General features: G+C 44.5%; 1 protein-coding gene across 2 annotated transcripts; it reads left to right on the forward strand.

Annotated features, from left to right (window-relative positions):
* Nucleotides 1–61: 61 nt before the first annotated feature.
* On the forward strand, nt 62–27,861 carry sema3h (sema domain, immunoglobulin domain (Ig), short basic domain, secreted, (semaphorin) 3H). 2 transcript variants are annotated; one of them, XM_052482998.1, is made up of 17 exons: nt 62–546; nt 5,909–6,063; nt 9,567–9,629; nt 9,763–9,882; nt 10,785–10,878; nt 11,059–11,178; nt 11,357–11,502; nt 11,784–11,898; nt 18,657–18,729; nt 23,628–23,772; nt 24,039–24,258; nt 24,375–24,463; nt 24,566–24,607; nt 24,945–25,099; nt 25,418–25,479; nt 26,112–26,254; nt 26,352–27,861. In XM_052482998.1, the coding sequence occupies exons 1-17, from the start codon at nt 411–413 to the stop codon at nt 26,814–26,816; spliced, it is 2,343 nt and encodes a 780-aa protein (XP_052338958.1). In that variant the 5' UTR covers nt 62–410; the 3' UTR covers nt 26,817–27,861. The 2 variants fall into 2 exon arrangements, with proteins under 2 accessions (XP_052338958.1, XP_052338957.1); XM_052482997.1 differs by having other exon boundaries at nt 64–546; nt 24,942–25,099.
* Nucleotides 27,862–27,948: the final 87 nt, after the last annotated feature.

Consider the following 27,948-nt stretch of genomic DNA (forward strand, 5'->3'; position numbering starts at 1 on the left):
CCTGGAGCAGTGAAAAAAAGAGAAGGATTGTGTGTGTGTGTGTGGCTGGTGCAATGATTTGGGATCTCTTCCCCCTCCTCCTCCTTGCCTATACAGAGGAGGACTGAAAGAGGGAGAGGGAGCGAGAGAGAAAGAGAGCGAGATTAGAGTACAGTGAGAGAGAAATCAACACTCAACGAGGGGAGAAACCCAAGAGACGAGAGTGAGAAGAGACAGAGTGAGAGCGAGAGATACAGGAGACAAGTCACATGAAGAGAAGAGAGGAGACACATCTTTGTAGCTGTCGAGCTGAAGCCAAGTGGGAGTAGTGTGTTTCGTTGGACTAAATATCTTTGCTTTTCAGAGCCCACACACAGACACAAGTGAGTGTGTGTCCTGCTGGTGCCTTACTCGTGAAGTGTGTGTGCTATATGCTCGGGACTTTGAGTGTGCGCGTGTGTGAGACCATGTGGAGGTTCGCAACCTTGTTCCTTCTCGCCCACCTGGGGCGCAGTCTGACAGGGGCATGGAGAGCCTCCCTGCCGCGCCTGCAGTTCACTCACTCAGGTAAGACAGAACCCCTCTCTCTCTCTCCCCCACACACCCTGCGGTCTCTTGTTAGTGTGGCTCGCATTTCTCCTGTCTGCCCACACATTGTGTTATCTATTAATTGTATTATCTAGTTCAACGTCTGTCCCTCTCACTGCTTTCCTCGTTCCAGGACACTTTCTTACACAGTGAGGGGTCAGCTACAGTGCAGGAGAGAATGGGATGTTTGTGTGATGATGTTTGCGTATGATTGACGGAGTGCAATTATTGTGCGAAGATGATGTGTGTCATCGAAGGGGCAGGCTTTTTTTTTTTAATTAAGGAATGATTATGACAGTGTATTTATCTGTCTTCTAATAGAGAGGTATGTTAAGATCTTTAGTCTGTGCTAATGTAAGTATTGAGAGATATTTGAGCTGCTCAAGTCTGAGAATGCAACAATCCCGAACCCCCAGTTGGGCGTGATAGTCTAATCAGTCGTATGTGAGTTACATATAACAATTCGAGTCAAGGCTGAAACGTACGTGTCCTAGAAAGTATAAAGGGAACTTGTGCACAGGGAGAAGCTAGTTGGATTTAGTTAGTTCGGTCGGTCGGTGCGAAGGTGTCTGAAAACAGACAGACGTCTCATTTCCTGCATCACTTCTGCTTTGCGGGACTCCATTTCAGTGCTACATCTGGCTGCTTTTGAACATGAGCGTCACAACGCGGAGTTTAATATCAGAGGTACGGAAGAAAGAAAGTCCAGAATCATAAAAAAGGACTGGAAACTCTTTTGGACCTCGCTATACGTCTGAATGCCTTTATTGCCCTTTAACCTCTGCTCTTCACGGGTCAGATTCACCACTAGGTCCTGATTCCAGATCAGATCCTTGAGGTCCACATGTGAGGGAGCTGGTCTTAACCCCACCGTGACTGATTACCCAATCAGCTTGGCCGCCTGGTCCCTCTCTCTCTCTCTCTCTCTCTCTCTCTCTCTCTCTCTCTCTCTCCAACCCAGCTTGCCTTAATGACTAAATGATACCAGTTATTCAATCAAACTCTGTGTCGGGCCAGCCAGCCCTGGACTAAACTGCCTGCTACCCCCCAAATCCTAACGGCTCAATTATTCCATTCGCTTGTGGACTCCAGCCCTTATTTCCCAAATGATAAATGACAGCTGGGGATTGGGTTCTTGCCTCCCACACACAAAAAGGACATTTTACTGCTGCGAATGATGTGAAATGTATAGCGGCACATATCAAAGCCTAATGAAGCAACGCCAGCTGTTAAGCCATGTAGAATGATTGGGAACCCCACATAAGCCGGGTTATAGAGTTGCCGTTTGATGACGCTCACTTTGCCCCGGCTGCCTTTAACAGTTCACCCGCTCCTCTCGTGACCCGTGAGGATGCATCATTACCCTGCACAGTGATTGGAGAGGCGGCCATGTTGGGAAGGTCATGATCGTGTTGAATGATAAACGCAAGACATTTGTGACATAAATTGGAAAATAGTCCATCGTCTCAAGATGATGACCATTTCCCCTTTCACCCGAGGGTGAGGGTGGTGCCCTGAGAATTGGTACCCCTTCTTCCTGGCAACACCCTTGACAACGGTAGACGGTGGTTTTGCAGCCTTGAACTAAAGCTGTGCTGTAATGCTCAGACAGAGAGCTACCTTTGCCAAACATCTGATTATGATGAATACGTATTTATTCAGAAAGGTCAAAGGGCAGGGTTTCCACGTGTGCCTGGTTGAGTGGTGAAAGAATCCAGATGTCAGGGAGTGTGTGTTTGTCTGTTTCCCAGGCATCTCCAGTCCTGCCTCTCTAATTGCACTGTAATTGGTGAAGTGATAACCCCATTTCCACAGGAAACGGGCCCCAGTTTCCTAATTTCTCTAGTGGCACACCGCACAAAGTCTTCCCACTGGGAACCGTGAGCCAGACAACTCAGCTATGGGGCCCGTGTAGAGAAACAGGTAGACTGACTCAGACACAAAGACAGACACATGCATGCACACACACACGCACGCACGCACGCACGCACGCACGCACGCACACACACACACACACACACACACACACACACACACACACACACACACACACACACACACACACACACACACACACACACACACACACACACACACACACACACACACACACACACACACACACACACACACACACACACTAGCAATCCTCTTGATAATAACAAAATGGTAATGAGGGAGATTAATGATAACTACTCTATTGAATCATGATAGACAGGATGCTTAGCACCAGTTTGAGGAAAATAACCATCTGTTTTAAAATGGACTCCCACCATGGTGTGTGTGCGTGCGTGTGTGTGTGCGCGTGCATGCGTGCACATTCCTGCCTGCGTCTATGTTCATTTTAGTCTGTGTGTGTGTCTGTATGTGCCCTTGTCGTGTTTGTGTTTGTGTGTGTGTGTGTGTGTCTGTGTCTCCTGATGCAGGAATGTTCATAGCTGAATCACACGCCACACATTCACCCTAATCACATAGACGCACATCAGTTTGCTCCCATGACTGAGGTAATCTAATGTTCGCTGGCTCGGGTTTGTTTGGTGGCTAAAAATATACCTCTCCTCCTGATGCCATCCTAATTCACGGCGTCCACATCCACACAGGACTGGAAGAAGAGAGGGTGGTGGGCAGACAGAGACTCGCCCTCAAAAGACACCAGAGGAAGTGTTAAGGTCGGGGCATGAGGACACAGGGAGGAGAGAGTGGGGCGAGTGGGCGGTGGAGATATGTCAAGGTTTTTCTTTGATTAAGAGTGACGGGGTCAAGGCTCAACTGGCTGGAGGTCAAGGGTCAGGGCCTTAAGGACCTCGCTGTCACCTTCAGCTTGTCTGAGGACGGAGGCACTCTGCAGTTTTCACAAACACGTTGAGTCTACCCGGACTGAAAATACATGGCTGTTCTGATGAGTTAAGACACATTTAGAAACAAAGACCCTTCTGTTTGTGATCTTGGATTTCAACAAGATTTCCAGGATTCCAATCTAAGCCTTCTGAACTGAACAATGTACCTTTACAAATCTACTTCTCACTAGTTTGTTCCTACACATTGGCCTACATTTACAGTTGAGCCGTTATCACGTTACTGCATGAAGCTAATGGACTTTCTACAGCAGACGTGTTGTGTTTTTGGTGTTAGCTGTGGAAGCCAGTCTGACAGGTGAAACACTGACAGTACTAATCCCTCTGAGGGGCTGCTGGTGAGAACAGGCCTGGAACCCCCACTGGGTCGACATGGTCACTGTTGTCAAGGCAACTACCCCAGAGGAAGGATGGGCCTGTTGGGGTTGGTGGGTGCAGCTGGTGTGTTGGGAGAGTGGCAGGAATGTGTGTGTGTGTGTGTGTGTGTGTGTGTGTGTGTGTGTGTGTGTGTGTGTGTGTGTGTGTGTGTGTGTGTGTGTGTGTGTGTGTGTGTGTGTGTGTGTGTGTGTGTGTGTCTAAAAGGGTATTTTAGCTTGGGAGAGGCAGGAATGTGTTTTCTGTCACCCTGAATAAGAGACAATCATCATTGACTCAGAATGACGTAATCCTGACAGGTGTTCTGGCCATTGGCTCTACAGTCCAGTGTGTGTGTAGAAATGTACAGTATATACAGTACAAATAATATATTTGGGTGTGAGAGAGATGAGATGGGTACACTCTTAGCGTGGACTTTGATTGTGATATTTGAAACATGTCACTCAACAAGTTTGCCAACAACCAATAGAATGTGTATGCCAGTTTGATCTTACAGTCCTCCCGGTTTCTTAAAATAAATATTTGCTACCTCTTTCGTCAGCAAATGAAAGTGATTCAATTAACTCCAAATGGCAGTTTATTTTTGTAGTTTCCCTCAGTCTGCTCCCATACTTTTTTCCCTCTCATGCCCTTCTCCCCATCGATTCATCCTCTTTCTCATCGCAGTGTAGTTCCTTCCACGCGTGCCATGTCTCATTTCTCAGTCTGTCAGTCTCATCACAGTGGCATCAGTCTCCTCTCACTGTTCCAGTTTTTTCCACCAGACACACTCTGTCACTACTTACTCCTCAATCTTCTCCAAACCCTCCTGCTTCTATCTTCTATCAAACACATGCAAGCTCAACTTTAGAGGCAAGCTTTGCTGTCTAGAACCTAAAAGGATTCTTCGGTTGTCCCCAGAACCCTTTAAAGAACCCTTTTTGCTTCCAGGTAGAATAGTTTTAGTTCCAGGTAGAACCCTTTTGGGTTCCATGTAGAACCCTTTCCACAGAGGGTTCTACATGAAACCCAAAAGGGTTCTACCTGGAACCAAAAAGGGTTCTCCTATGGGGACAGCTGAAGAACCCTTAATGGAACCATTTCTTTCTAAGTGTGAAAGGGAAAAGATAATATGTGCATTTAGAGGAATGTAAACCAATTCCATCCTCCAAATTCCTTCCTATGTGATCTCTGTACGTTAGTGTAGTTTGTGTGGGAGAAGTGTGGTTTCACAGGGAGAGTAGACTGATAGTGGTGATGGTCATCCTCTGCCAATCGCTACTCTTAGCTCTCCGGCTAGGGGGTCTAACCGACGTACAGCCTCTATCATAGCTTTCATAGTCTCACGGTTGTATCAGCCACTATCGTCTAATCTGTCTGGAGATGTGTTCGTTTGTTTGTCTGACGGACTTCTGACTTATGTCGATCGCCGGTAAGCGCTCTGGAGAAGTGAATAGATGAATGTGTGTTAGACTCTGTGGGAAAAGGTTTGTGCTGAGTCATATTATGTGGGTTTGTGGAGTGGAGTCCTAGCCACAGAATACTACAACTCATAAGATGAATGGATGCAGCCTAGTACCACTCATTAGCTGGTCTTTGGAGGACCATATGCGTTTTTATAGCTGGTGTGTGACTGTGTTTTTGATCTCTCGGTCGTCCTATCTGTATTTCATTGAGCTGTCTATTCAAATTGTTTGCTCATACGGTCACGTTTCATTTGTCATTGGGTTCTAGACGTATTTGCTGGTGTGTTATTGGTGTCTGTATCATATTGTGACTGCGGCCTCATCTCTCTGCTGTACGGTGTTCATATTAGGACACCCTCAGTACCGTGCTGTTGTTGTATTCATCTCTCTGCTGTATGGTGTTCATATTAGGACACCCTCAGTACCGTGCTGTTGTTGTATTCATCTCTCTGCATCTCGCTCTCTCTCTCTCCCCCTCTCTCTCTCTCTCTCTCTCTCTCTCTCTCTCTCTCTCTCTCTCTCTCTCTCTCTCTCTCTCTCTCTCTCTCTCTCTCTCTCTCTCTCTCTCTCTCTCTCTCTCTCTCTCTCTCTCTCTCTCTCTCTCTCTCTGTCTTTATCTCTTTGTCTCTCTCTCTCTGTCTTTATCTCTTTGTCTCTCTCTCTCAGAGCTGGTCCAGAATGGCCGTCTCCTATCCCTGCCCCTGGCGGCGGGGGACATGCACTCTCTGCTGCCAGATGAAGATGGCCGTCGGCTCTACGTGGCCATGAAGGACAACCTGCTGTCCACCAGCCTGGACGACATCACACAGAACCCCAGCAAGGTCAGACTGCCTGGCTCTCTATAGGCTTCTCACACTACTGAGCCGAACCGAGCCAAACCAAACCAAGCTGTACTGAGCTGTCCTGGTGACACAACCACCGTAATTGTTAGAACTTTGTTGGGAAAAAAAGACGATTTGAAAAGCAATTATCCAAACCACAGTCTGGTTCTGGTCTGCATGATTGTGTGAAAAAAGGGTAATAGATCCAACACAATTACTTACACACACTTACACATGTATTGATCCAGCTACACTCCTCAGTGAGGAAAAACGTTAACTCCTAGCTGGTTTTCACCGTAACCCAGAGAATCTTGTGAGAGAATAGATGTTAGTGGCTGGATGACTGTCAGTCACTGTTGGTTGTCCAGTGTGCATGGAGAAAGTAACTTAGAGGGATAACGACGCTCAAATTGATGGTAACCAGAATACAGAGGAGTAAGCCACCTCCAGCTGTCTAGCATCCCTTCCTCTTTCCATCAAGCCCCCTGTGTCTCTCAATCCCTCTCTGAAATACACAGCGATCATCACACTTCTCCACCTCTCTCCTGTATGTACCCATGCCCACTACCAATCACAGCCTCTCGTACCTCTCCCTTTCCATTTCCTCACGCTCAAACTTTCATTCCAATACACGTAGACACACATTTACACAGGGACTCTCTCTCTCAGACTCTCTTTCCCAGACGGGAATAGCCCCGTATTGTATAAGTGAGGGTTTCATTCTAAGGTCACCCCTGTTCCCACTTCTGCCTGGCAGGAGATTGACTGGAGCGCCATGCTCCCACTAATAACACCATCCTCTGATCAACCAACCCCTGAGGCATTCCTATTGCATGAGTCCCTCACCGCCAGCCCACATCACACACAAGGACGGAAGAGCTGTGCGTGAGCGCGCGCGCGTGTGCGTGTGCGTGTGCGTGTGTGTGCGTGTGTGTGTGTGTGCGTGTGCGCGTGCGCGTGCGCGTGCGTGTGCGTGCGTGTGTGTGTGTGTGTGTGTGTGTGTGTGTGTGTGTGTGTGTGTGTGTGTGTGTGTGTGTGTGTGTGTGTTTGTCTCTGTGTGCAAATGTGACCAATCTCCAACTCTCTATTTACCCATACCCACTACCAGCATCATCCTAATTTATCTCCTTTTCCATATCCTCCCTCTCTTTCTTTACTTAAAAAAGAAGCTGGTTCCTTTTCAGTCCCTTGCTAATTGAGTTGCATGTTGCACAGGGATTAGTGTAGGGTCTATGCATTTCCACATCTTTGTCCATGTGAGAGGGCATAGAACTAGTTATACAAAACTCCACTCCAAGACATAGTATTCGTCACAGATGGTGGATTTATATATTCCCAGTGTGAATGCTGGTGGTCGCCCAGTCTACTCCCCCCTCTGGTATTCAGTGATAGCATTTAGTATTCGATTAGCATCCCGTTAGGTGTTGCCAAGGCAGCAGCTACAATTCCTGGGGTACAGACGGAAGTAAAGCATATCGTCATATACGAACTTTGTGCATCATACACATGTATGGGGGTGGCAGGTAGCCTAGTGGTTAGAGCGATGGGCCAGTAACCGAAAGGTTGCTAGATCGAATCCCCCGAGCTGACAAGGTAAACATCTGTCGTTCTGCCCCTGAACAAGACAGTTAACCCACTGTTCCTAGGCCACCATTGTAAATAAGAATTTGTTCTTAAATCTTCTTCAGGATTGGTGGGTCCCCCTTGCGGGACGGTTGAGCTAATGTAGGCTAATACGGTTAGCATGAGGTTGTAAGTAACAAGAACATTTCCCAGGACATAGACATATCTGATATTGGCAGAAAGCTTAAATTCTTGTTAATCTAACTGCACTGTCCAATTTACAGTAGCTATTACAGTGAAAGAATACCATGCCTTTGTTTGAGGAGAGTGCACAGTTTTGAACATAAAAACGTATTAATAAACTAATTAGGCACATTTGGGCAGCCTTGATACAACATTTTGAACATAAATGCAATGGTTCATTGGATCAGTCTAAAACTGTGCACATACACTGCTGCCATCTAGTGGCCAACATCTAAATTGCACCTGGGCTGGAATAATACATTATGGCCTTTCTCTTGCATTTCAAAGATGATGGTACAAAAAAATACACAAAAAAACGTAATTTCTTTCTTTGTATTATCTTTTACCAGATCTAACGTGTTATATTCTCCTACATTCCTTTCTCATTTCCACAAATTTCAAAATGTTTCCTTTTAGATGGTACCAAGAAAATGCATATCCTTGCTTCAGGGCCTGAGCTACAGGCAGTTAGATTTGGGTATGTCATTTTAGGCGAAAATTGAAAAAAAGGTTAAGAGTTAACTGACTTGCCAAGTTAAATAAAGGTTTAATCAAAATAAATAAAATACATGTATTGCTAGTTTGAGTTACCTGAGGTGGGAGAGAGTTCCCTGTAGTCATGGAGCTGTATAGTACTGTGCATTCCCTAGCCTCTGTTCTGGACCCCTGGAAGCATGTGTGTATGGGTGTCTGAGCTGTGTGTTAACTGATTGTACAGACAGTTTGGTACTTTTAATATGTCAATACCTCTCACAAAGACCAGTAGTCAATCTCCCCTCTACTTTGAGCCAGGATAGATTGCCGTTCATGATATTGATGTACCTGAAAGGCTTTACAATGAAGAGCTGGCGAATATAAGTGGCAATATAGTCCACTAGCATCCTCTGTCATTTTCCATTGAAATTGTCAGAACCAGGGGGTTTGTCATTATAGATAGACAGCAATACTTTTTTCACCTCTTCCACACTCACGTTACAGAACTCCAAATTACAATGCTTGTCTTTCATTATTTGGTCAGTTAAGCATGAGTATGAAGGCTCAGAGTTTGTTGTTGGCACGTCATGCATAAGTTTGCTAATCTTGCCATTTAAAAAGTCATCAAAAGTTGTTGGCAATATCAAAGGGTTTTGTGATGAATGAGCCATCTGATTCAATGAAGGATGAAGCTACGTTTCCCTTTTGGCCAACATTTCATTGAAGATACTCCACATTTTGTACAATCATCGTTTATAAAAATGTAGCTTTTGTTTTCGTAGTACAATTTCTTCTTCTTCTTTTTTTTTGTTTAGTCTCATGATTTCTCTTTTTACAGTACGTTTGCCAATCGACTGGACAGCCAGATTTATTTGCCATTCCTTTTGCCTCGCCCCTCTCAACCATACAATTTCTCAATCCCTCATCAATCCACGGGGAATTAGCCGTTCTAACAGTCCGTTTCTCAGTGGGTGTATGCTTATCGGTAACCAGAGCTTTAAAAAATGGAAAGCTGAAATGAAGAAAGAAAGAAAAAACATCTTTATCTTTTATCACGTGATCTCTGCTACGGCCCCTAAATGACTAACTCAGTGGACATGCTGTGGAGGTTAGTCATCTATGGTGGCATGATATCACCTCATCATGGTGGCATGATACCAGATCATCATGGTGGCATGATACCAGATCATCATGGTGATACCAGATCACCATTATTTTTTCAGCTCTACTGGCCAGCAAGTCCAGACCGGGTCCAAGAGTGTTTGATGGCTGGAAAGGACCGGGAGGTGAGGGGTTACCGGTATACACACGCACGCATGCACGCACGCACGCACACACACACACACACACACACACACACACACACACACACACACACACACACACACACACACTCCTAACTCCAATCCCCCTCTACAGTTGGAGTGCGCTAATTTCCTGCGAGTGCTGCAGCCCTACAACCAGACCCACCTGTATGTGTGTGGAACGGGAGCCTTCAACCCTCGCTGTGCCTTCATCCCCACCACCGTCTTCCTCAAGGTAAAGCCACACACACACACACTCACTCACTCCTTCCTCAACCAACATGCGCACACCCGGGGGTCCCCCAGGAATATATTGAGGAAAACGGATGCCTCAAGCTTTCTCTCTCTGTCCTTCTACATCTGTCCTATAGCAATACATCCTATACCTGTGTGTTCTGTCTGACTAAAGGCCTAGCTGTCAGCCCCTATAGCTGCGCTATCTGTTGCTACACCTACTATGTGTACTGTACTGTGTGCCCCTATACCCTGATGCCTGCCTGTCCTATGCCTCCGTGTGTTTGCCCCACGTCTCAACGATTCTTAGCTAAACTCCCGTGCTCTTCCTCTCTCTCTTTCTTCTTTCACTTTCTCACACACTGTCTTCAGGTCCCCATGTGTGCTGGTGTCTGTGTTTCTGGGAGAAGGTGCGAAACCCATGAAAGGGGCTTAGACTCCTGAGCAAGGACACGAGGGGCCGCGATGCTTTGAGAGGCCAGCGGCACTGCCTCCCTCACATTGCATTTGGCACATTTTTCAGCCAAATATTTACAGAGATTACGGCCTCCTTAATAGACAAGTCTGGGAGAGTTTTAGAGTTGCACTGTGCATGAGTTATGTGCAGGGGCGGACTGGGACCAAAGATCGTCCCCTGGCATTTCAAACACACCGGACCATTTCATTGTTTTCTTGACGCCCCCATTATTAGCCAGATAATGATAATTTTACGTTAAAAAAAAAAAAAACAAGACAGACATGGCCACTGGCTAAACATTGACAAGACCATCTGGCATTTGCCTATAATGCCAGATGGTCAGTCTTCCCCTGGTCATGTGGCAGTAGCGTGCGTCCATGCGTGAGTGAGTGCATGTGTGTGTAGAGTGTTTAAATTGTGTCTATTCAATTCTGTTTCTTTGGCAGTCGGAGCGACAAACTCTATCATTTGGACAGACTGAATGCGGGAAGGGAAAGTGTCCATATGATCCCCACCAGAGAACTGCCTCCGCCATTATTGGTAAGATCACACACAGTACGTCTGTGAGCAAATGTCTTGTGTGTGAGTGAGTTCACATCAGTACGAAGACCTGTTTGATGTCTTTCTAGGTGTACGTGGATAATGACATGTTGGTGGTTTTTCCATGGGTACGCCTATACAGTGTGTTGGATGATGTGTTTTTCTGTATCCCGTGTCCAGATGGGGAGCTGTATGCTGGGATCTCATCTGACTTCATGAGTCGAGACTCGGCCTTCTTCCGCAGCCTGGGCAGTCGTCATGTGATCCGCACCGAGCAGTACGATTCCTCCTGGCTGCAGAGTAAGGACGTGTATAAATGAAACAATAAAAACTCAGTCATTTATCTTTGTTCTCTCTTTCACATCGAAACATTTCCCCTCATTCGCTCTAATTTGTAAACATATCTTTCACACCCTCTCTCTCTGTACTTCTCTCCGTCTAAATGGTAAAATCTCTCTTCTCTCTCGCTCTCTGTCAGATGCCCAGTTTGTTAAGGTGGCCTGGATGGCGGAGACTGATAACCCAGAGGATGATAAGGTGTACGTGTTCTTCACTGAGCGCGCTCAGGAGGCAGAGGGGGCTGCTGGGAAGGTGCTGTACTCCAGAGTGGCGCGTGTCTGCAAGGTAAGGATCTCTACGTGCCTGTGTGTACTGGTACCGATGTACGTGTGTGTGTGTGTGTGTGTGTGTGTGTGTGTGTGTGTGTGTGTGTGTGTGTGTGTGTGTGTGTGTGTGTGTGTGTGTGTGTGTGTGTGTGTGTGTGTGTGTGTGTGTGTGTGTGTGTGTGTGTGTGTGTGTGTGTGTGTTTATCGATGTGCCTGTATATGTGTGTTTGTTTACCATCTTACTATCACGGTTGCTGTCTCGGTCGATAGTGACATCTATTCTAATCTGGGTGTGTACAGAATGACATCGGGGGCCAGCGGAGTCTGGTGAACAAGTGGAGCACCTTCCAGAAGGCACGTATCGTGTGCTCTATCCCTGGATCCGACGGGATACAGACTCACTTTGACCAACTACGTGAGTATGAACTATCAACTTGACCTCGCTCTTACTGACCAGTGACCACACACACATGACCATAAGCTCACCGACCATGACCACCAATTCACCAAGTGAAACACAAAGACAGCAGTGGAGGAGGGAGTGGATATTGTATAGACTGTATTGGCTCTAAAGCAACTACGGTGCCTTCAGATTGTATTCACACCACTTTACTTTGTCCACATAGCCGGGTTAAAACATTTATTCAATTGACATGTTGTGTCACTGATCTACACATAATACCCCATAATATCAAAGTGGAATTTTGTTCGTATATATATATATATTTTTTTTTAATGAATTGAAAATGGTAAGCTGAAATGTCTTCAGTCAATAAGTATTCAAGCGCTTTGTTGTGGCGAGCGTAAATAAGTTCAGGAGTAAAAATGTGCTTAACAAGTCCCATAATAAGTTGCATGGACTCATTCCGTGTTCAATAATAGTGGTTAAAATGATTTTGTGAGGTCTACCCCATCTTTGTACCCCACACACACACAATTATCTGTAAGGTCCCTCAATCGAGTAGTGAATTTCAAGCACAGATACAACCACAAAGACCAGGTTTTACAATGCCTCGCAAAGAAGGACACCACTGATAGGTGGATGTGTACAAATAAAAAGCAGACGCTGAATATATTCCTTTGATATATTCCTATATATTATAATATAATATTATAATTCCTATATATTATAATATATTCCTTTGAGCGTGGTGAAGTTATTCATTGGGCTTTGGATGGTGTATCAATACACTCAGCCAGCACAAAGAGACAGGCGTCCTTCGACACCTTCCTAACTCAGTTGCCGAAGAGGAAGGAAACCGCTCATGGATTTCACCATGAGGCCAATGGTGATTTTAAAACAGTTACTGACTTTAATGGTTGTGATATGAGAAAACTGAGGATGGATCAACAACATTGTAGTTACTTCACAATAATAACCTAAATGACAGAGTGAAAAGAAGGAAGCATGTGCAGAATATAAATATAACAAAAGCTGCAATCGCCACAAAAGGTGGTTCTACAAAGTATTGACTCGGGGGTGTGAATACTTTTGTATTTCTGTATTTCATTTTCAATAAATGTGCTAAAATGGATAAAAACATGTTTTCACTTTATCATTATGGGGTATTGTATGTAGATGGGTAAGAAAAAAATCGGTTTAATCCGTTTTTGAACTCAGGCTGTAACACAACGTAATGCGGTATCAATGCATTCTGAGGGCACTGTATATAGAAGTGAAGAGTCTATGTTTGGCCTACAGAAAGCTTAGTGTTTTGATCATGCAGCCAGCATAACTCCACTCCACCCTGGCTTGTGGTATTCCACTCTGTTACCACGGTGACCAACAGCCCTGTCCTTTTTACCCTGCGCTGCCTTTGTAGTACTTCAGCACTAGTCGCCCTGGCAACTACCATGAAGTCTCTATTAGAGAGCATTTAAGGGTCTAGCATCTACCCTTTCTGTGATCTCCGTTTTTTCAAGTCTGTGTGTCTGTGTGAGTGTACATGTGTGTCTATGCTTGTGCATGCACTCTGTCATCGCTAGTTTTATGGGCCATAGAGTATCAGTCAGTGATGTGATCAGTAGTTGGCCTCGCTAGAAGCGAGACCGAGAGACAGGACCGTTCCCTTATCACATCTGTTTCTGTAAACACAACCAGCCAGTAAAATAAACAACACCCCTCCCCCCCTCTCTCTGGGGTTATACTGAGGCAAAGTGAACCACACACATCATAACACATACACACACAAACGCACACGCAAACATACACACACACACAAACATACACACATCACACACAGACAACTCCCTGTCCAACCCGTCTCACCCAGGACAGTGAGTAGGAAGATGAACATAAACATCCCCACACAACAACCTGCCCCGGGACACGTTGCAACTGAAAAGATCCCATCAACCCAAGAATGCCGCCGGTGTTGTGTTTACGGCACGCTCCGTCGGCCAGAAACACTACGAATCGCATGAGCGCCTTGTTCGGGTCCGGGGCCCCTCATGTTGAAGGAGCCAGGCTGTTATCGATGCCGGAACTTCGAACAAGAATATTTGGGTGTCAACTTTAACAAGAGCCACTATCCTGGCAGGTCATCAGTGTTTGTACAGGTGAAAGGGATTGTTTACAGTCTGGAGCACTCAACCATCAGTACTTATTGAATACATTAGTTTATAATCCTCCTATAGTCCGAATAAAGTGTTACCAACTGTAGTCTTTGATTGAACGCCTATGAGAGACATGGTTAGCAGTGGTGTAAGGTACTTAAGTAAATATAGTTCTACTTAAGTACTTTTTGGGGGTATCCGTACGTTTCTATTTATATTTTTGACAACTTTTACTCCACAACAATCCTAAAGAAAATAATGTACTTTTTACTCCATACAGTTTCGAGACACCCGAAAGTACTCGTTACATTTTGAATGCTTAGCAGGACAGGAAAATGGTCCAATTCACCCACTTATCAAGAGAACATCTCTGGTCATACCTCCCTACATCCCTACTATCTGGTGGACTCACTAAACACAAATGCTGAGTGTTGGGAGTGTGCCCCTAGCTATCCGTAAAAAAAATAAAAAATTGTGCCGTCTGGTTTGCTTAAGATAAGGAATGTGAAATGATTTATACATTTACTTTGACTTTTGATACTGAAGTATGTTTGAGTATTTACATTTACTTTTGATACTTAAGTATATTTCAAAAGAAATACTCAAGTAGTATTTTACTGGGTAACTTTCACTTTTACTTGAGTCATTTTCTGTTAACTTATCTTTACTTTTACTCAAGCATGATAATTGGATACTTTTCCAATGTTAAGGAAGCTCTCAGAGTATCGGAGTATATAAAAAAAAATAAAAAATGATGTTTTAATAGGCCTACATATAGATATCTAAAATGTCTTTTGAATGTGTTCATCAGTTGGAAACATTTGAAGGGCGTCTGTTTGTGGCCAGAAGCCCATAAACAGACGTATAAAGCCAGGAGAGATGGAATTCTCTGGCGTGTTACTGTGTTGTTATTCAGGACAGTCATACCATCAGTTTGGACCTGGAGACACTAACTGTTTGACCACAAAGTTTAGGTTAGACCACTCAGGTCCCGAAGCAGAGGACAACAAAGTCTTGAGGAGTTTAGGGTTTATAGATTTTAATGATTTAGAGGAAGTTGGTGTGTGTGTATATGTGTGTGTGTCGCTGTGTGTGTGCGCCCACATCCTAGTCCCTAGATGGCCTAGCTCAGATGAGGGAATAGGAGGGGTGGAGAGTTGAGGAGAAGGGTATTTTCTGGGATAAGGCTGGGAAAGATAGGGGCTAGAGCTGGAGGGGTGTGGGCAAGACAAGGATATCTCCCAACCCGGGGGAACAGATCTCTTTGTTTAGAGGAACTGACACAAGTAGAGCCCTCGGGAGAGAAAATGAGACACAGACAAAGAGAGAGAGAAAGAAGGAGAGGGTTGGGAGGACAAAGTGAAAGACAAAGAAATGTATTGGAAGAGAGACTTCAAAAGGTGGATTTGAGAGATAAACGGAAGATGATCGTTCAGACAGAGAGAGAGAAAGAAATTAGGATGAAGATGTGTTGGATAACGAACAAAGGGAGAAGTAGAATGTAGGAGAAAGTTAATGCATTCTAGGCTGAGAGAGAGAGAGAGAGAGAGAGAGAGAGAGAGAGAGAGAGAGAGAGAGAGAGAGAGAGAGAGAGAGAGAGAGAGAGAGAGAGAGAGAGAGAGAGAGAGAGAGAGAGAGAGAGAGAGAGAGAGAGAGAGAGAGAGAGAGAGAGAGAGAGAGAGAGAGAGAGAGAGAGAGAGAGAGAGAGAGAGAGAGAGAGAGAGAGAGAGCAGTGCCTCTGCAGCATGGTGTACCCAGAGTCCTCTGCTGTGTGTTGTGCCCTGGGCTATGCTGCAGCATTTGTGTGCATGCTGCAGTGTGTGTGTATGTGTGCAACGTTGTGTGTGTGCAGTGATGTACAGTGCCAGTCGAGTTTGGACACACCTACTCATTCAAGGGTTTTTCTTTATTTGACTATTTTCTACATTGTAGAATAATAGTGAAGACATCAAAACTATGAAATAACACATATGGAATCATGTAGTAACCAAAAAAGTATTTTATATTTGAGATTTTTCAAAGTAGCCATCCTTTGCCTTGGTGACAGCTTTCCACACTCTTGGCATTCTCTTGTGTGTGTGTGTGTGTGTGTGCGTGCGTGTGTGAGAGAGAGAGAGAGAGAGAGAGAGAGAGAGAGAGAGAGAGATGAGATTAGATTTCCACCAGTCTGATCCCATCGAGGCCACATGAAGCAGCAGGAACAAGAGGAATGTGAGAGAGTAATAATACTCTTTACTGTGTACCACACCTCAAATACAAGCCCACCATACATACTGTGTGTGTGTGTGTGTGCGTGCTTTGCGTTTGTCCATTAATGTGCTGTTGCGTTCCTGCGTGCGTGTCTATGCATGTGTTTGTGTACCGCGTGTAAAGTGTGCGTGTACATATCCATGTCTTGTTTGTGTACATGTACACGCGTCATGTATTTGGTCAGTAGTTGATCTGTGTCGTGGGGAAGGGATAGAGGACAGTGTGGGGGCCTTAGGGGACAGACAGGCAGAGTGGCCTGGCTGCGTGGCAGGGGAGGGCTGCTACATGAGGATTGGTCATGGAGGATCAACTCGTCTCCAGCTCTCACACTGAGATGGGATATTACTGCCTGGGATTCATTAGACTGGTCCACTCAGCCGTACCATCACACCAAACGGCATTAGGAACACACACACACACGCGCACATGGGAACATACTTGAACACACACACATATTCACTCTCACGCGCATGAATGCTGGCCCGCACGCACACACACACACACACACACACACTCAGTGATGAAAGAAGCAATCATAAGTAATCATCATATTTGAGTAACAGTTAAGATACCTCAAAGACATGCTCCGGAACTTTGGCACCTACATTGTAAAACCACGTTTTTAGGATCTGAACACATTTCATTTTTATTTCATTTAACTAGGCAAGTCAGTCTAGAAAAAAATTCCTATTTACAATGACGGCCTACCCCGGACGACGCTGCCCTATTGGTCTCCCAATCACGGCCAGATGTGATACAGCCTGGATTCAAACCAGGGACTGTATTGACACCTCTTGCACCGAGATGAAGTGCCTTAAACCGCTGCGCCACTCGGGAGCCCATAACTAAACACTTTTCTGCATTTAGAATTTCAATAAAAACACGTCACAGTGTGAACATGTTTTTGAACACATCAACCCCAAAGTCGATGTCCGCTCCCCCGCGTAAATTCAATTAGCATAATACACAAATCCCCATCAAAATCCATCTGTTTAAACTAGAGAGATTTCTTTGCATGGGTTGCGTCTCAATCCACCACATCCGCCAACGGCAGCCAGACCATGATGAGACATCCCGAAAATTGGTCTTCTCACGGGCACATCTGTAGCATCCCAACAGTTATCACACTTATATGACCCCTCTATGGAAAGGTGAGACTCTCACGAAAAAGTACATTTTGGTTTCGCTCTAAGACTCCCACAAGCCTCACAAGACTCGTCTGAAGGAAGCCCGGTACCAGTTTGCCCGGTACCAGTTTAATGAATGAATGACCACCTTATAGGGAAGTAGTTGAGTGCTCAAAAGGTTTTGTTAAATATGGGTCAAAAATCAAATCATTTCCTGGGTCTTTCTTATCTCTCAGATATAGGACAGCCATTTTGTTAGATATGTTAGTTTAGTAAAAACACCCGGCTTAGACCCTAAACACTGGTGGTGGGGTTTTAACACTGTCGGGTGTCGAGCCGTAGTTGCATATTTCAAGCATGCCTTTAGAGTGAATGTGAGCGATACCACCCCTGGCTGTGTTTGTTAGTGGCGGAAACAGGCATGTTGCATTCAGTAACTTCTGTTCCAAAACATTCACCAAGTGACTATCTAAGTGAATGTGTTTCAATTAAAAGTAAATCCTTTATGACCACCTATTATACATTTCCTAAGGCCTTCAGTTATGGCCTCGACATTGTGGTCTGAATCCGGGCACATGGACCACATCAGACATGCAAGTCACGTCACACTGGTTTGCATAGTGATTAGTAAGTCCAATCGGAATCCAGGAATATATCCAACAATTGGACTATTTTATCACCCACAACCGCCAGTCAGAATGACTACTTGATGAAAGATTTAACAAACAAAAGTACCTAAACCATCTAAACTGGAACAAGCATCTCAGTATTGGGTACAGTGGTAGAGAAAGTATTCAATCGTCATACTTAAGGAAAAAGGAAATGCTATGCATGAAATACCTTATAACAATCAAACCAGACAGAACAATCTCCTTTTTCTATTGACTTTTTGGAGGTCAGGGAAAATGTATGGAAGTATAAAGTAAATATTTTCCTTTAGGAATGTAGTGGAATTAAATGAAAAAGTTGTCAAAAAAACAAGTAAAGTACAGATACCCCCAAAAACGACTTATGTAGTAAATATTTGCTCATAAGTACACCACTGCCCGCGCACACACACAAACACACAGGCGCATGCACGCACGCACGGATAGAGAGAGAAAACTCACACAACCCTACCACAAACTCAAACTCTGTTATGTCACCTTTTTTTATTTTCTTTTTACTGCAAATCAACCCTATAATCAGTTTGACAAACGTCTAGTACCTAAGTCATGTGTCCCATCTCTTCTCCTTCCAGAGGACATCTTTATCCTCCATGATGGAAAGGACAAGAAGAATCCTCTGATCTACGGCCTCTTCACCACATCTAGGTAAGCCAGCTTCCGGCACACAGTTCACAACAACCCCACGGTCATTGGAGTAGTCATTTGTTTCCCAGGGCTGATGTAATGTAAGTCTTATGGAGCTGTTATAAGGCATTTAGGAATGCATACATGAGGGGTGCCCAAGGTAAAGTGTTACCAGATATTTAACATTGTTTGTGCATCCCAGAGCTGCCACTGAGGGATTCACTGATGTAAAACAGTTATGAGACCGTGACAATGACGCACAAACGCTTTAAATCGTTACTTTTGTATGGGGCGGCATATTTCTGTTGTACAGTTGTGTTGAGTTGCACAATGTTTTATTGTGACAGTAGTTTGTGTTCGGTTTGGCTGCCTGGCAAGTGACTAATGGCTTGTGTAATACATGCTGTGGGGCGGCAGGGTAGCCTAGTGGTTAGAGCGTTGGACTAGTAACAAGTTCGAATCCCCGATCTGTCGTTCTGCCCCTGAACAGGCAGTTCTTAGGCCGTCATTGAAAATAAGTATTTATTCTTAACCGACTTGCCAAGTTAAAGGTTTAAAAAAAAAATAAAATTAAAAAAGGAGAGAGGGAGAAAGTGTGTGTGTCTGCAGAGGCCGTCATATAGGGGGCACAAGGCCACGTGTCCCCTCAGATATGTGCTGTTTTTAAATTCAGATGTTAAATGAATGACTAAACTTCATTTTTAAGCCCACGTTTAATCATCACTATTTATATATCAAGATCTGACAGCCGTATTTTGCAGAGGGGGCACACTGACCGGACCAGGCGAAGAGTACCCTGGTTCCTTCCAAGGTGAACAGCGAAGCAAAGATATGCTAATCGGGATGTTAGATACTCTAGTGAGTGTAGACAGTATCGTCAGTGGAGGAGAGAGAGTGACACTTTACATAATTCGGGTTTCGCTGCCGGTGATGGGCAGGACTCACCTGAACGTAGGTTTGTAAATTAATTTGATTAATCTATGTAGCCTATTGATTTGCTCTTGATGAAGAAATAAAACTCAAATGTTTTGTTGTTTCCATGTAATACTAGCCACCTAGAAATGTTATGAAATTGACGTTTAGCTAGCTACCAAGCCATTTCAGGCTATCAATCAAGTTAGAACTAGCGTCTCTAACTATCTTATCTGGCATGCCTGCATATGGCAAGGTTGTTAGACTTAAGAAAATACAAATGACTGGGTTATGAAAATATTAATTACTGGGTCATGATACTGCAGTGCCTTCAGAAAGTATTCACATCGCTTCACTTTTTCCATCCTTAATTTAAAATGAGATTTTGTGTCAATGGTTTACAGACAATACCCCATAATGTCAAAGTGAAATTACGGTGTTCGAAATTTGTACAAATTCATAAAAAATGAGAAGCTGAAATGTCTTGAGTCAATAAATATTCAACCCCTTTGTTATGGCAAGCCTAAATAAGTTCAGGAGTAAAAATGTGCTTAACGGGTCACATAATAAGTTGCATGGATAATAGTGCAAAATAATAGTGTTTGAAAAAGAAAAGGAGAGCCGCACACTCTAGGAGCACAGGTGCAATCATTTAATGACCTAATGACCAACGCTTTGACAGACAAGCTGTCTTCAAGTGTTCTACTCCAATTGAATATCCCTTTAAGCATTGTAAAGTTATTAATTCCACTTTGGATGATGTATCAATACACCCAGTCACTACAAAGATTACAGGAGTCCTTCCTTAGTTGAGAGGAAGGAAATCACTCAAGGAAGCCAGGCCAATGGTGACTTTAAAACAGTTACAGGGTTTAATGGCTGTGATAGGAGAAAACTGAGGATGGATCAGCAGCATTGCAGTTACACTACAAAACTAACCTAAATGGTAGAGGGAAAAGAAGGAAGCCCCCATACAGAATAAAAATATTCCAAAACATGCAACCTGTTTGCTATAAGGCACTAAAGTAAAACTGCAAAATATATGGTAAAGAAATTAACTTTATGCCTTAAATGCAAACTCTTATGTTTGGGGCAAATCCAACACAACACATCACTGAGTAACACTTCATATTTTCAAGAATTGTGGTGTCTGCATAATGTTATGGGTATGCTTGTCATCGGCAAGGACAAGGGAGTTTTTAGGGATAAAAATAAATGGAATAGAGCTAAGCACAGGCAATATTTTGGAAAGAAAATCTGGTTCAGGGTGTTTTCTAAGACACTGGGAGACAAATTCACCTTTCAGCAGGACAATAACCTAAAACACAAGGCCAAATATACACTGGAGTTGCTTACCAAGACAACATAGAATGTTTCTCAGTGGCATGTTTGACTTAAATCGTCTTGAAAATCTATGGCAAGACTTGAAAATGGTTGCCAATGATCAACAACCAACTTGACAGTTTGAAGCTGATTCTAGCATGTATTGACTCAGGGGTGTGAATACTTACAGTTGAAGTCGGAAGTTTACATACACCTTAGCCAAATACATTTAAACTCAGTTTTTCACAATTCCTAACATTTAATCAGAGTAAAAACTCCCTGTCTTACTTAGGTCAGTTAGGATCACCACTTTATTTTAAGAATGTGAAATGTCAGAATAATAGTAGAGAGAATGATTTATTTCAGCTTTTAATTCTTTCATCACATTCTCAGTGGGTCAGAAGATTACATACACTCAATTAGTATTTGGTAGCATTGGCTTTCAATTGTTTAACTTGGGTCAAAAGTTTCGGGTAGCTTCCCACAATAAGTTGGGTGAATTTGGTTCCATTCCTCCTGACAGAGCTGGTGTAACTGAGTCAGGTTTGTAGGCCTCCTTGCTTGCACACGCCTCTTCAGTTCTGCCCACAAATGTTCTATAGGATTGAGGTCAGGGCTTTGTGATGGCCACTCCAATACCTTGACTTTGTTGTCCTTATGCCATTTTGCCACAACTTTGGAAGTATGCTTGGGGTCATTGTCCATTTGGAAGACCCATTTGCAACCAAGATTTAACTTCCTGACTGATGTCTTGAGATGTTGATTCAATATATCCACATAATTTTCCTGCCTCATGATGCCATCTATTTTGTGAAGTGCACCAGTCCCTTCTGCAGCAAAGCACCCCCACAACATGATGCTTCCACCCCCGTGCTTCACCGTTGGGATGGTGTTATTCGGCTTGCAAGCCTTCCCCTTTTTCCTAAAACATAACGATGGTCATTATGGCCAAACAATTCTATTTTTGTTTCATCAGACCAGAGGACATTTCTCCAAAAAGTACGATCTTTGTCCCCATGTGCAGCTGCAAACTGTAGTCTGGCTTTTTTATGGTGGTTTTGGAGCAGTGGCTTCTTCCTTGCCAAGTGGCCTTTCAGGCTATGTTGCTATCTTAGACACCCTTTTTCCCGATTTTGATGAAACTTGGGTGAATGATGTGTCTTGACATAGACATCCGTAATTTACAAAATTGTCTGATTGGCTAAAGTGTGTGTGTGTGTGTGTGTGTGTGTGTGTGTGTGTGTGTGTGTGTGTGTGTGTGTGTGAGAAAGAGAGATAGACAAAGAGTCAGAGAAAGTGCATTGTCTGCAATGGCACATTCTCTCTGGGTTGTGTGATTAATGTGGAGGTTCTGGGAATAGCCCAGTAAACCAGGCTCTGGTAGCATGTGGGCTAAGGGCCATGTGGTGGAGAGGGCTCTGGGGTTGACCGTATCCGGATGGGGTTTCACTTGTAAAATATGCATTTAGAAATATACAATCATGGAATCTGTGACACTATATTTCACTGCGGATGGTAGTATGATTGATGGTGGTATGGGAGCATCCCTATCCTGATGATTATCATTGGCTTCAGTGAAGACTGATCTGATCCGGAATCAGGTTTGAGACACGCAAGCTTTGACACACACCCCGTCAGTATACTGACGCACAGCAAATTGGCCGGTGTTACCTACTGTTGATTTTTCAGTATAACATTTCTAGTGTTGATTCAGGTTTTAAATCACCTATGGAAGTGTTAAATTAACACTAATTAGTGGAGAAGAAGCCCAGTGTTGGTGTTAATAACCAGTGTTAAACCAAAACCACTCACAAAATTATCATATTTTGCAGCATGCTCCATAGCTGGTTCATTTTTTTGTAATTGTTTTGTTTCAATATCTATGTTTTTGCATGTACATTGATTGATTAATTCATATTATGGCATTCAATATAAATAACATACATTTTTCATAAGATAGTCCAATCTGTTACTTGGACTTATTGCACCCATTAGTGAAATGGTTTTTCCAGTTTTGATGATTTAGGTAGTCTCATATCTTAGTCTTCACAACCTGGCAGTCATTCTGAATGCACGTTGCTGATGAATAAAAATACTAATTGTTGGATATACCAACTCTGACTTGATTCCAATAGGGATTACACATCACTTTGCAAGCCAGCATAATGTGACTTGTAGGCCTGAGGTGGCCTGTAAACCAGGGGTTGTAGGCCACTGTACTGTATTAGGGTAAAACCTGGCCCTCAAAATAAGACCTTTTGAAATACGTATTGTATTGTCTTGAATAATAAAACAGATTCACTTAGGATCTCAGATGGTGAAGGCCACAGGATGGAAAATGGATGAATGCAACAACCATGTCTCTGTCACTAACAAATACAGTCATGGGTGGTAACTCTACAATTTACTTGAAAGGCACACTGGGAAATATGCAAATAAGGCTTTACAATAAGTACTGTGTTAATTTGACACTGAAAAGTGTGGACCCTAATAGACACTGGACCAGTGTTAAACGTAACACTCTCAGTGTTGATTTAACACTAGATAATTTGCTGTGTGACATACAGACAACAGACAGTACTGTCTGTAGTAACAGATGATAGCAGACACATAATAGACTGGCTGTGTGAGTGTCGTTGTGTTTTACAGTTGATTGACAGGCAATAACCTTCTCTTCCCCACAGTGACATTCTGAATGGCTCAGCGGTGTGTGTGTACCGCATGCAGGACGTGGTCCGGGCATACAAAGGAAACTTCTACCACAAGGAGGGACCACAGTACAAGTGGGCCGAGTACACAGGAAAGATCCCCTACCCAAGACCTGGCACAGTAAGTTCCCTTCTAATGAGTTGTCATTCCCCGTCCATCATTATACACCATATTCTGATTCATCATGTAATACGAAATTTGCTGAGGACGAGGCTCTCTGCCAATTAAAAGGAAACAACAACTCTCTGGTACAACAACTCTAGTACAATGGGCCAACCAGTTTCTTCTCAACCTGAACTTAAACCCAACTCTAACCATATTATGTCCGACTCCATCCATGGCTTTGAATGCTTGATGCCAATACAACTCTCTCTCTCTCCCTCCAGTGTCCCAGCAGCACATACGGTAGCTACAGCTCTACCCGGGAGTACCCCGATGACGTCATCTTCTTCAGCCGTACCCACCCTCTGCTGCAGGAGGCGGTGCTTCCGCTGGGAGGGCGCCCCTTGTTGGTCAGGGTGGGAGTGCACTACAAGTTCAGCCGGCTGCTGGTGGAACGAGTAGAGGCAGTGGATGGACAGTATGACGTCCTGTTCATCGGCACAGGTGTGTGCGTGCGGGAAGAGGTTTTGTGAGTGTGTGTGTGTGTGTGTGTGTGTGTGTGTGTGTGTGCTTGTGTGTGTTTGAGTACATTACAAGCAGGAGTGTCCTCTGTGTTGCAGACTCTGGCCAGGTGCTGAAGTCTATCCACCTCCCTAAAGAACACAGTGTTCCCCAGGAGGTCACCCTGGAGCAGCTGCAGGTCTTCCAGGTACAATGCTGTATCCTTACCTTTTAATCCTTTTTTGGACGTATCTGTTGTGTCTTCTGTCCTCGGTTTTACTCTAACATATTTTCCCCTCTCCCCCCACAGCACAAGTCACCTGTGACGACCATGACACTGTCCAAGAAAAAGGTAATAATGCCCCCCCCCCCCCCACCACACACACACACAGTCATCTCTCCACCTTATATCTACAAGGAGAGCTTCATCACCAGTTGCTATGGTAACGCCCGGGGATGAGGCCTGGCTCACACTGAGATAGGGAATCTACATACACACCAGTCAACATGCTCTGTAGCAGTCAGTCTCACTCTTATATGAACGTTGAAAGTGTGAATCAGCGAAGGCATGAATTCCTGAAACAACTGATGGTTGTGGCTGCTGCTCTCTGAGCCACGTTGGAATGATCTGAATGTCTTTGTTCTCTGTTTTCTTTGTGCGTGCGTGCGTGCGTGCGGGGCCACAGCAGTGGCTGTTTGTGGGTTCTGCAGAGGGTGTGGCCCAGTTGGCTCTGTTCCAGTGTGAGTTGTACGGCCAGGCCTGCGCTGAGTGCTGCCTGGCCAGAGATCCCTACTGCACCTGGGATGGACACGCCTGCAGCCCCTTCATGCCCATCGCACGCAGGTGGGCCCGCTCAGCTCACACTTAACCCATTTATGAGCCAACACCCACATTGTTTACCTAGCACTTCCCACAGTTATATTAGTAAACATGACGTTATAAACTAAACATGAAGTTTAAATGGAGTGAAAACCAAAGTTATTTTATTTTTAAGTCTATGACATGCCAGCTTCCGTTCATGTACCCAGCACTCACTCATCCGACACATGTAGCTATAAGCCTGCCCTACTCATAGCCACATAGGCATGTGAACATGAATACTCACATTTAGTACATACTCTTATCTAACATGATGTCTTTTTTTTTTCTCTCCCTCTGAAGGAGGAACGCTCGTCAGGTTGGTGATGAGGAGGATCCCCTGACCCAGTGTGTCATACAAGGAGGTGAGGAGGAACTGTCAAGAGCCGCACTCTCACAGACACACACGAGCTTAGGTTTCTATATACAATGAGTACACCAAACATTAGGAACACCTTCCTAATATTGAGTTGCCCCCCTCATTTTGCCCTCAGAATAGCCTTAATTCGTTGGGACATGGGCTACAAGGTGTCGAAAGCGATCCACAGGGATGCTGGCCCATGTTGACTTCAATGCCTCCCACAGTTGTGTCAAGTTGGCTGGATGTCCTTTGGGTGGTAGACCATTCTTGATACACACGGGAAACTGTTGAGCGTGAAAAACCCACCAGCTTTGCAGTTCTTGACACAAACCGGTGCGCCTGGCACCTACTTCCATACCCCGTTCAAAGGCACTTATTTTGTCTAATCCCATTCACCCTCTGAATGGCACACGCACACAATTCATGTCTCAATTGTCGCAAGGCTTAAAAATCATTCTTTCACCTGTCTCCTCCCCTTCATCTACACTGACTGAAGTGGATATAACAAGTGACATCAATAAGGGATCCTAGCTTTCACCTACCTGGATTCACCTGGTCAGTCTATGTCATGGAAAGAGCATGTTTTGTATACCCAGTGTATAGCAGACATTGTGACATTTTTCTCTCTCTATTCAGCCGGTCTGCAGGTGGAAGCAGAACAGAGGATGATGATGGTTGCAGAGGGTAACAGCACATACCTGGAGTGCCTGCCCAAATCCAGACATGCGGCCGTGACCTGGTACAAACAGGCAGGAGAGAACAGCCCTGAGCTGAATCAGGTACATACTGACACACAGGCAATTACACGCGTGCACACACACATATGCACACATACACACACAGGTCTAAACACTCACACTCCTCTCTGTGTTGCAGTTGCAGTCGGGAGAGCAGCTGGTGGTGACAGAGAGAGGTGTTCTGATCAGTCGGGCCGAGACGGGTCACTCTGGTGTGTACCACTGTCAACTGGAGGAGCACGGCTTCCACTGGACCGCCGTCACTGTGCATCTGAGTGTGTGGAGCCCCTCCCGTGCCCTTTCCTGGTCCACCAGCAACCGCAACCCCAACTCCAGCCCAGACGCCTCCCAACCCTGGTACCAGGACGTCATGGCCCTCATCCACCCCAGCAGCCTGGAGCAGCACTGTCAGAGGCTGGGCTTCCGGCGACGACGCAACCGCGGCAAGGATCAGACCAAGGACAGTGACCACAAGACAGGGGATGGCCCCAGGGGCGAGAGGCACAAACATGGAGGCCGAGGAGGTGGTGGAGGAGGAGGAGGAAGAGGAGGCGGGAGGAAGAGCAGGAGCAAACCCAAGCAGAGGTCTCCGCGAAGCTCTTAGATGCTCCACTGCGTACAATGTGCTTTCTCCTGACTTTACGCTCTCAAACACTGTCTCACTCTCACAAACACACACATAGACATTTACAAAAACTCATATTCATGTAGAATGGGGACATAGGAGGCTCGGCGTGGGCCGGACTCAGAAGTGTGAATGTGGTTGCGTAGCGTGTTGGATGAAGGATGTACAGCATGTCCAAGAGACTGGTAGAGAATATATTAAGGCGTGAAGAGGACCTGGAAGAATGTGGTGTCTCATAAGACAGGGAAAAAAGGCCCTGAAGGTGAAGCTAGGATCTGTCCTAATGAAAGACAGAGAGGGAGTCAAAAGGACACAAGCATGTGAGAGAGACATAAGTGTCTTCGAGGTAAACAATGTGTGATTTGTCTTTGATGTAAAAAAAAAAAAAAAAAAAAAAAAAAAACAATTGCTAAATTTTCCTTATTTAACTTTGTGTGTCATATTTATTTCTGTTTTGAATCAAACGGTTAGTTTCAGTAGTTGTATGAGGTCAGTTGTATTTAGTAAAAGCTCTGTGGTGTTCATTAGGCTTTCAACTCAAGCTTGACTCCTCACAACTGGCCTCATTGATGCCGGGTGTGTTTGACATTAGCGCACAAAGAAATGAAAAGGGGAAACTCCGAGTCAAACCAGCAAATCTGCCAAAATGAAATGCAGCAAAGCTAAAGCACTTTTAATGCTGTAGAAAAATAAACGTTCGTTTCGAGCTCTGGAGCAGCTGCATAAATGCAGAGAGGCCTTTTAAATGTGGCCAGACTTCTTTTACCACATAAAAGACGGAACCAATACTGAGCAAGGTCCTCGTTAGTGTGTGTGTGTGTTTTATTCCCTACCATAAAGTATGATGGAATCCATAAAGAAAGTATTTTGAAATGAAACATGTAATGTTTATGCTTTCCTCAAAGACCTTGTTCAGATCTTTCCCTCATTCATTATATGCGCTTTTGTATTTCACTCTGTAGCCTATATTTACGTCTCTGTGCCAATATTTCTTTGCGAATGGAAATAAAATGTTTTCAATTGATCTGTCCCAAGTTAAGGAGACACACAGGTGTAGATACACCATTTTGCCAGTATGTTTTCTTACTTTCCCTTTTTTTGTGGCATAGGA

Source organism: Oncorhynchus keta, chromosome 28, assembly GCF_023373465.1.
Source record: "Oncorhynchus keta strain PuntledgeMale-10-30-2019 chromosome 28, Oket_V2, whole genome shotgun sequence".
Taxonomy (NCBI): Eukaryota; Metazoa; Chordata; class Actinopteri; order Salmoniformes; family Salmonidae; genus Oncorhynchus; species Oncorhynchus keta.

What these genes read in the sequence shown, in the direction of transcription:
- sema3h (XM_052482997.1), top strand. Translation starts at nt 411, where the DNA reads ATGCTCGGGACTTTGAGTGTGCGCGTGTGTGAGACCATGTGGAGGTTC. An exon ending in AACTGCCTCCGCCATTATTG is followed by an intron (nt 10,879 to 11,058) that starts GTAAGATCACAC and finishes TCCCGTGTCCAG; the next exon opens with ATGGGGAGCTGTATGCTGGG. An exon ending in AGCAGCTGCAGGTCTTCCAG is followed by an intron (nt 24,464 to 24,565) that starts GTACAATGCTGT and finishes CTCCCCCCACAG; the next exon opens with CACAAGTCACCTGTGACGAC.